The 9582-nt window shown below is 52.0% G+C and overlaps 1 protein-coding gene across 3 annotated transcripts in view; it reads right to left on the bottom strand.

The window, feature by feature from the left end:
* Window positions 1-8781, bottom strand: part of LIMK1 (LIM domain kinase 1) — a 171330-nt gene extending 162549 nt beyond the window's left edge. For 2 of the 3 annotated variants that reach the window (XM_069226794.1, XM_069226792.1), the window contains exon 1: window positions 8589-8781. In XM_069226794.1, the coding sequence (XP_069082895.1) occupies window positions 8589-8646 (58 nt within the window). In that variant the 5' untranslated portion in view covers window positions 8647-8781. Of the gene's footprint in view, window positions 1-8584 lie in introns of all 3 variants that reach the window. The other variant, XM_069226793.1, reaches the window with a different exon arrangement.
* Window positions 8782-9582: the final 801 nt, after the last annotated feature.

A 9582-nucleotide genomic window follows, 5' to 3' on the forward strand; every position in this document is an offset into this window, starting at 1 on the left:
CTGTAGGAGGGTCCGCCATCTGAGGCTTGAGCTGTGTATGTCTGAGGGATGTCTGTGCCCTATAAAGCCTGAAGTGCCGGTGCCCAGAGAATGGCTCTGCAATCTGAGGTTAGAGCAGTGTTTGCCTGAGAGATGTCTGTGTCCTATAAAGTCTGAAGTGCCGGTGCCCGAAAAGTGGCTCTGCAATCTGAGGCTTGAGCTGTGTATGCCTGAGGGTTCTCTGTGCTCTCTAGGAGGTTATGTTGTCCGAGGCTTGAGCTGTGTATGCCTGAGGGATGTCTGTGATGTCAAGGAGGCTCTGCGGTCTGAGGCTTGGGCTGTGTATGACTGAGGGATATCTGCTCTATAGGAGGCTCAGGTGTCCAAAGCTTGAGCTGTGTATGCATGAGGGTTGTCTGTGCCCTCTAGGAGGTTCTGCTGTCCGAGGCAGGAGGTGTGTATACCCGGGGAATGTCTGTGCTCTCTAGGAGACTCAATAGTCTGAGGCTTGATCTATGTATGACTGAGGGATATCTGTTCTATAGGAGGCTTTGCTGTCTGAGGCTTGAGCTGTGTCTGCCTTAGGAACGTCTGTGCCCTCTAAGAGGCTATGTTGTCCGAGGCTTGTGCTACGTGTACCTGAGGGATGTCTGTGATGTCAAGGAGGCTCTGCGGTGTGAGGCTTAAATTGTGTATGACTGAGGGATATCTGTTCTATAGGAGGCTCAGCTGTCCGAAGCTTGAGCTGTGTATGTCTGAGGGATGTCTGTGCCCTCTAGGAGGCTGTGCTGTCCGAGGCTTGAGCTGTACATGACGGGGGATGTCTGTGCTCTCTAAAGCCTGAAGTGCCAGTGCCCGAAGAGTCGCTCTGTAATCTGAGGCTTGAGCTGTGTATGTCCGAGGGATGTCTGTGCCCTCGAGGAGGCTGTACTGCCCAAGGCTTGAGCTGTGTACGCCTGAGGATGTCTGTGCCGTCTAGGAGGCTCTGCTGTCCGTGGCTTGAACTGTGTATGCCTGTGGTATGTCTGTGCCCTCTAGGTGGCTCTGCAGTCTGAGGCTTGAGCTGTTTATGCCTGAGTGATGTCTGTGCCCTATAAAGCCTGAAGTGATGGTGCCTGAAGAGTGGCTCTGCAATCTGAGGTTTGAGCTGTGCATGCGTAAGGGTTGTCTGTGCTCTCTGCGAGACTCAGTAGTCTGAGGCTTGAGCTGTGTATGACTGAGCGATGTCTATGCCCTCTAGGCAGCAATGTTGTCAGAGACATGAGCTATGTATGTCTGAGGGATGTCTGTGATATGAAGGAGGCTATTTGGTCTGAGGTTTGATCTGTGTATGACTGAGGGATATCTGTTCTATAGAAGGCTTTGCTGTCTGAGGCTTGAGCTGTGTCTGCCTGAGGGATGTTTGTGCCCTCTAGGAGGCTCTGCAATCTAAGGATTGAGCTGTGTATGCCTGATGGATATCTGTGCCCTCTAGGAGGCTGTGCTGTCCAAGGCTTGATCTGTGTATGACTGGGGGATGTCTGTGCTCTCTAAAGCCTGAAGTACCGGTGCCCGAAGAGCGGCTCTGCAGTCTGTGGTTTGAGCTGTGTATGCCTGAGGGATGTCTGTGGTCTCTAGGAGACTCAGTAGTCTGATGCTTGAGCTGTATATGACTGAGGGATATCTGTTCTATAGGAGGTTCTGCTGTCTGAGGTTTGAGCCGTGTCTGCCTGAGGAATGTCTGTGCCCTCTAGGAGGCTATGTTATCCGAGGCTAGAGCTATGTATGCCTGAGGGATGTCTGTGATCTCTAGGAGGCTCTGCGGTCTGAGGCTTGAGCTGTGTATGACTGAGGGATATCTGCTCTATAGGAGGCTCAGGTGTCCAAAGCTTGAGCTGTGTATGCCTGAGGGTTGTCTGTGCCCTCTAGGAGGTTCTGCTGTCCGAGACAGGAGGTGTGTATACCCGGGGAATGTCTGTGCTCTCTAGGAGACTCAATAGTCTGAGGCTTGATCTATGTATGACTGAGGGATATCTGTAATATAGGAGGCTTTGCTGTCTGAGGCTTGAGCTGTGTCTGCCTTAGGAACGTCTGTGCCCTCTAAGAGGCTATGTTGTCCGAGGCTTGTGCTACGTGTACCTGAGGGATGTCTGTGATGTCAAGGAGGCTCTGCGGTGTGAGGCTTAAATTGTGTATGACTGAGGGATATCTGTTCTATAGGAGGCTCAGCTGTCCGAAGCTTGAGCTGTGTATGTCTGAGGGATGTCTGTGCCCTCTAGGAGGCTGTGCTGTCCGAGGCTTGAGCTGTACATGACGGGGGATGTCTGTGCTCTCTAAAGCCTGAAGTGCCAGTGCCCGAAGAGTCGCTCTGTAATCTGAGGCTTGAGCTGTGTATGTCCGAGGGATGTCTGTGCCCTCGAGGAGGCTGTACTGCCCAAGGCTTGAGCTGTGTACGCCTGAGGATGTCTGTGCCGTCTAGGAGGCTCTGCTGTCCGTGGCTTGAACTGTGTATGCCTGTGGTATGTCTGTGCCCTCTAGGTGGCTCTGCAGTCTGAGGCTTGAGCTGTGTATGCCTGTGTGATGTTTGTGCCCTATAAAGCCTGAAGTGATGGTGCCTGAAGAGTGGCTCTGCAATCTGAGGTTTGAGCTGTGCATGCGTAAGGGTTGTCTGTGCTCTCTGCGAGACTCAGTAGTCTGAGGCTTGAGCTGTGTATGACTGAGCGATGTCTATGCCCTCTAGGCAGCAATATTGTCAGAGACATGAGCTATGTATGTCTGAGGGATGTCTGTGATATGAAGGAGGCTATTTGGTCTGAGGTTTGATCTGTGTATGACTGAGGGATATCTGTTCTATAGAAGGCTTTGCTGTCTGAGGCTTGAGCTGTGTCTGCCTGAGGGATGTTTGTGCCCTCTAGGAGGCTCTGCAATCTAAGGCTTGACCTGTGTATGACTGGGGGATGTCTGTGCCCTCTAAAGCCTGAAGTACCGGTGCCCGAAGAGCGGCTCTGCAGTCTGTGGTTTGAGCTGTGTATGCCTGAGGGATGTCTGTGGTCTCTAGGAGACTCAGCAGTCTGATGCTTGAGCTGTATATGACTGAGGGATATCTGTTCTATAGGAGGTTCTGCTGTCTGAGGTTTGAGCCGTGTCTGCCTGAGGAATGTCTGTGCCCTCTAGGAGGCTATGTTATCCGAGGCTAGAGCTATGTATGCCTGAGGGATGTCTGTGATCTCTAGGAGGCTCTGCGGTCTGAGGCTTGAGCTGTGTATGACTGAGGGATGCCAGTGCCCTCTAGGAGGCTCTGTTGTCCGAGGCTTGTGCTATGTATGACTGTGCACTCTAAAGCTTGGGCGGTCTGTGCCTGAAGGAGGGCTCTAAGGCCTGAGCATGTAACATACTTGTCATCTGGAGAGCAAAGATTGCCTAAAGCAGTGGTTCCCAACATTTTGACTTCTGTGGACCCCAACTTCATCACTAGTGGAACACTGGGACTCCCACGGAATCATCATTGGAATCTGAGGACCCCCCCACTGAGTCATTACTGAAAGCTGGGGACCTAATCCGTTAATATTATTTAATTTTCTAAGCAGTCGCGGACCCCCTGAGGATGCTTCGCAGACCCCCAGGAGGCCTCAGACCAGAGGTTGGGAACCACTGGCCTAAATCATTATAACCAAAGCAGGGCCTGTGCAGTTGTATAAATGCACCGTATTGTTTGGTAGCATTTATTTCAGCCAGTAATGCATCTATAATCTGAGGGACTGGACTGCCGTCTGAGAGAATTCCAAGCTTCAGATGACCCTGAGAGGGAAGGTACAAGAACGGCATCCTGAAAGACCGCTCACCTGCCAAGGGCTGAATCCGCAGGGCGACGAGTGCCAAGATGAACTCTCCGATATGAATGTTTAGCACTCGGTCTCAGTGTCAGCACCAGTGATGTCTGCATGATATCAGCATCTTCACAATCCCCACACACTAAAATGCACTGCGTTTCTGCCCCCCCCCACCTCCCTCTTGGAGCCCTGTGTATGATGGGCCTGTCCTAAGCAGTCAGTGGCCTCTCATAAACGTGGCACGCACCCGCTGCGGGTTGTCTGTGGCTCTGGTGGCCTCGGCCAGGCTGGACGCACGGTGTGCTGAGTCTTCAAGACGTATCTCTGACTTGGCACTGGTGTTACCAGCATTGCAGCCAGAAGCCACCTGCACTGGAGCCGGACGCCACCTCCTGTGGACCGCAGCACTGGAAACGGTCAAACGTCACTCCTTGAGCAGGGGCGCCGCCATAAAGGGGCGAAGAGTAGGGGGTAAGAGACGCTGCCTCCTCTCACACCACCATCTCTCCTTCCACCACCCTAGCTGTTAGGACATATATGCTACTGCGCAGACTTAAACACTGCTGCACTGGGTGTCCTTTAAAGCCCTAGCAGCTTTCACATTATCTTTGAGGACACCAAGATGATGAGGCCAGAGCCTTTTTGCACGCTGTACACAAACCTTGATGGCACTGAAGTGATTGGGAGTTTTCTGATCCATGTCTTGAAAAAACACAGCAGCAGTATATATTACATCGCACCCAAGACATGGAATGACTTCCCTCAGCACTTCAGAGCCTTCTCCTCACTTATTCTGCAAGAAGATGAAGACCTAGCTCTTCGTATAAGCACCTTGGGACCACCCACCTACAAACCTGGATAACCTCTCAGGTGACTAGTGCGCTATACAAATCAATATATCATAACAGTGCCGGAAACCATTATAAACTTGTAAAAGGTGGGGAGCGGGCGGGGGCTGGTGCACAGCCAATGGTTATGCATAGGCTGTTGAAGCAGAGGCTGGCACAGGGTCCTGGACCCAGAATGCTCTATGCACCGCTGAAGGACACGCACAGCTAGTTACGTGGCACATGGGAAGTACACAGCCAGCACCCAGGGCACTCTTGTCACAGCCAAAGGAAGTAGGGATTAGCCTTTTGAAAGGTTGGACGATGGAGTGCGTTGGGAGGCTGTTTGCGCGGGAGGTTAGGAGCAGAGCTGAGCTCTGTGGCCAACCTCCACTGCACACATTCAATGCCCATGCAATGCAGGTGTTGGAGGTTAGAGGCTCAGGAAGTTGGGTGCAGGGTCAGGCCATAAGTAAGGTTCTGTGGCCAACCCCTGCATTGCACCGCAAAGATCTCAAAGTTTGATACATGGAAGGTGGGACACACATAAAATGGGGCTCACTACCTGGCTAAAGGTCATGCCTACGCTCAACTACTGCTGCGCATTGTCGAATGCTGTCTTTAGTGGGAACTGGTTGTATAGAAAACAGAGAGATTATGTCCTCAACCAAAAACTCTCTGAAAAAACTTTGTTAATGGTAAGTTATTTTTTATTTTGCTCATATCACATTAAAATATATTGTGTATTAAAAAAACTCATAAATGTGCATAAAATTACATTTAATGTAAACGTGTGGTTATGAAGTGGAACTGAACACCCCCTCCCCCCCCCCCCACCCCCAGAAAAAGACCAGTTACCGTTGGCTACACAAAACCTAACTCATTCTTCATGTCCAGTGCTTAATTTGAGCTGGTGGTTTCCGGTGCTGGACACCAGCACTTACTATCAGTACCAGCACTTATGCCACATGGTGGCACTGTCTGTATAATTTTGAAATTAGTACAACAATAGTTCTTTTAGAATTCAGTATACAATAAAAATGACTAGTGCCTGCTGCCCAAGCCATTGTTTTAGCTTTGGGTGACCTGGAGTAGTTTGAGTTGTTCTAGTTGTAGGGTGTAATGGTTAGTAGGTACTGACACTGGCAGGGCTAGCGTGGTCAGTCGGTGGTGCAGGCTGCAGTGGCCTCCTGCGAAGGGCCTTGGCGCTTTTTAACAACAAGCCTGCCATATTCTGACACTTAAAAAATCATCTTAAAAACAGAAAGCTCCATCAACGACTGTAACTTCTTTGCAAAGTGCGCCCTAAAGCGTAGACTAAGAGATGGTCGCAATGTTATGTACCTTGTCACGGTCTGGTGTGGATGAAGGCATTCAGTACATTTCTTCACCACAAGACGCCTGGTTGCTTGACATCCATTAGTAGCCACTCACCAACTCACGAGCCAATGAGGCTGGGGGGCAGCCTCAGCCTTCTGCTGACTGCGCTACCTGCCGCCTCCTCTGCCTCCCACCACGGTGACTGTCTGTGCAGTTTCCTGAGCCTCTATGCTCACTCCACCTCAGCACTGCTGGTAAAGTCCCAGGTTCACTCAATGTCAGCCAGGAATGATGTCACATTCAGAGGCTTGCAGCCAGAAGGCACTCAGGTTAATTGTGTTCCTGTGCCAGCACTGACCTGCAAGCAAGGTACAAGCGGAGACAGATCTGTGCCATGGTGCATGATCCAGCAGTGGCAGCGGCTTCACAACTGGCATCAGTTGTGCCAAGAGCTGTGTTCTGGGCATGGTCACCTAGATCACAAGCAGCACAGCAGGAGAAGTGTGGAGGCAAGAGCCAGTTCTAGGTGATCACCTCATTAAACCAGGTCCAACTGTTGTACAGAACTGGCCTGGACACATGGGAAGTGCACTGATCTGATCTTGTCTCACACAAACTACTCACTGGGTCCTACACCAGTCACACGCAAGCCATGAGGCGCAATAAGAATGGCGCTTACACTGAGAACTGAATCGGCCACATGTGGGGTCGGACACTGAGACTTGAATCAACCCTCAAAAGTTAGACGCAAACCAAACACAGTCCCAACAGGCCTTTCAAATAAATCAGAGTGAACTGAAATGCCCTGATGTGGCCAGAATCAGCCTTACGTGGGTGAGTGCTTAGAACCCTACCAACAAACATGTGATCCAGAAATATGGGAATATGGGAACCACATGCAACAAAACTGAAAAAAAGCATTCCTACAGGGATCTAAAATTAGCATTCCAAACAAGAGTTTCATTCATTAATACACCACCAGGCCCAAGAGATGCAGACAGAGTGAGTGATCTGTCATCATCACAAGGGACTTGGGGCCACATGTACAAACGTCAGGTTTTGCAACTCGCAAATGATGAGATTTAGCGACTTACAATTTGCGAGTCACAAAACCTGATGTACAACAGTGTCTCAGACACTGTATGCGATTCGCAAATGAGTCGCAAGGGACCTGCCTCATTAATATTCATGAGGCAGGTCGCAATTTGTGGCCCATTTGAGAATGGCCTCACTCACAGGGATGCTGGCCTGCTGGGGTCGGCAGACCACCATGTCTGTGACTGCTTTTTAAAAAAGCAGTTTTTGTTTTTGAAATGCAACTCGTTTTCCTTAAAAGAAAATGTGATGTATTACAAAAAAAATGAAAAGTTTCCTATTCATTTTTTCAGACCAGGCAGATCACCCACCTTTCCTCTGACTCCACCAAGCTTCCTAAAGGAGACATCCCCATCTACCCCCTTTACAGCGTTCTCCTTTGTAAACACCGAATCAACGTAGACATCCCCATCACGCCTATAAGCACCCACCGTCCTCCCACAGACACATTGTCCCCAAGACATCTGTATCCCGTCCACAGACACCCGCTTTTCTTCTTTAGACATTCACCGTGTGCCCTGCACAGCAACGTACCAGCCCTAGATACACATCCCCCTTAAAGATCCACCGACACTCACCACCTACATTACCCACCCACCTCAGTTCTCTCTGGGGCACCCTAAACTTTCTTCACACCCATCTCCCAATCTTAGACACCTTCCTCCCTAGGAATCTCACCCTCCTCTTACCTTTCCTTTAAGACACAACCCCTTCTCTTATACCCAGCCCCCTTCAACACCATGGACAGCCACTTTCCTTCCATGGGCAAAACTATTCCTAGAAATACCCACCTTCTTCGCTAGACAGCCCCCCCCCTCCCTCGCAGACTCTCACCTTTGTACCATTTCCTCCTCAGTGACGTTACCTCTATGTCATGAGCACCTGCATTCCTCCTCATACACACATTCTTTCCAGCTGATAGATATCTGCCCCCTCTCCACAGACACCCACACCCCCTCAGCAACCACATCACTTCCCGTGCACCCACCCGCGGAGTGGATAACACACCGCTCTACCTCTCAAGGCATCATTTTACCCCGTGACCTCGCACCTTGAACCCCTTGTCGCCTGAACGCTGCACTACACGGAGCCCCGGCCTTCACTTCCTGGGGTACACGCCTCCCTTCCAATGGATGCATGCGTTCCACCTCACAACCCCCGACCTTACCCAGACAACCCACCTCCCGCCAATGGCACCCACTTTCGCCCTCCCCCGGTCCCCTGAAATGACATCTTCCAGTTCGCGGACGCACCCCTGACAGCTCCGCCCTTTACATCGTGAACACACACCTTCCGCCTTGCAGACGCCCATACACACACCCACGATCCTCCCTGCCCCGTGCTCTCCATGCCCACCGAAAGCCCTGAGCCCACCCCTCCTTGGGATGCACCACCCCAGGGCGCACCTTCTTTACCCTTGGGTGCATATCGTCCTTCTGCCTCGTGGACCCCGTGGCCCCCTCCGCGCCCACACGCCCTCGTTTCTCTGTTTGACTTTCACCACCCAGCGGACCCTAGAATTCCCCCCTTGCCCCCACTTCCGCGGGCGCGCACCGACCTTCCTCCTCGCCCATCAGCTCTTCTCTCCAGGTGCAGCAGAGCAACATCAGCCTCATGCAGCAGCCGAGCGCCCCTGGCCTGGCTGGGCAGGGGAATGGGTGGTCATGCGGCGGGGTCTCCCTGCCCCACGTCTGCTGCTCGGGGTGCCCCTGCCTCCTCGGGAGCGCGTGCGGGGTGTGCTAGAGACAGGAGGGAGGGGCGAGATGGGTGGGAGGGCTGGAATCTGCTGAAAGGCAGAAAAGGAGAGGAGGATGGCCAACAGGCGCAGCATCCCTGGGAAAGCGAAGGGAGGGGGTGCGGGGGCGCGGCTGAGAGGGAGGGAGGGAGGCGAGATAAGGGGATGTGCTCGGACGAGATGCAAAGGCACCAAGAGGGTACGAGGGGTAGCAGGTAGCCAGGGAAGAGGGGGCTGCCAGATGAAATGAACAGACCCTGGACTGCGAACAACCAGTAGAAGGAGATGGAGGGGTGCGGAGGGAGCCCCGGGGACAAGGTGGCCAGTGTGGGGAACAGCCGGCGAATAAGGGGACTCACGGGACCCTTCGAGGGTCTACCAGCAGTTTAAAGAGGCACATTACCAAGGTCACACATTCGCCAAATTGGATCTCTGATTATTACATGTAAACACATTTGGAATGTGTACCGGTGCACCTGTTCACTGTCAGTGACCTGGACAAAGAGGGCAAGAAAGAGCTGAAATTAGACCATAAATTCAAAGCTGTTCTGAACAGGGGCCAAAACACGTTTGGCCCAGGGTCTCCAAAATCCTTAAGTTGACCCTGCTCCTACCTCTCAATTAAATGAGCAAGAGAATCGGTGGGCCCTGGCCTGGCTGTGGTGGCGGCGTACTAGTGCAGGGTCGCATGTCGGTGGGCTGCCCACACTCCCTGTGCCTAGCACTGGCCCTGATAGAACCGAGTTTAAAATGTCCTGACCCTCAGGGCACCCATCTGGTTGTTATCTCTTACTCTGAGTTCTTGAAGGACCCGTCA

Source organism: Pleurodeles waltl, chromosome 3_2 (assembly GCF_031143425.1).
Source record: "Pleurodeles waltl isolate 20211129_DDA chromosome 3_2, aPleWal1.hap1.20221129, whole genome shotgun sequence".
Classification (NCBI taxonomy): domain Eukaryota; kingdom Metazoa; phylum Chordata; class Amphibia; order Caudata; family Salamandridae; genus Pleurodeles; species Pleurodeles waltl.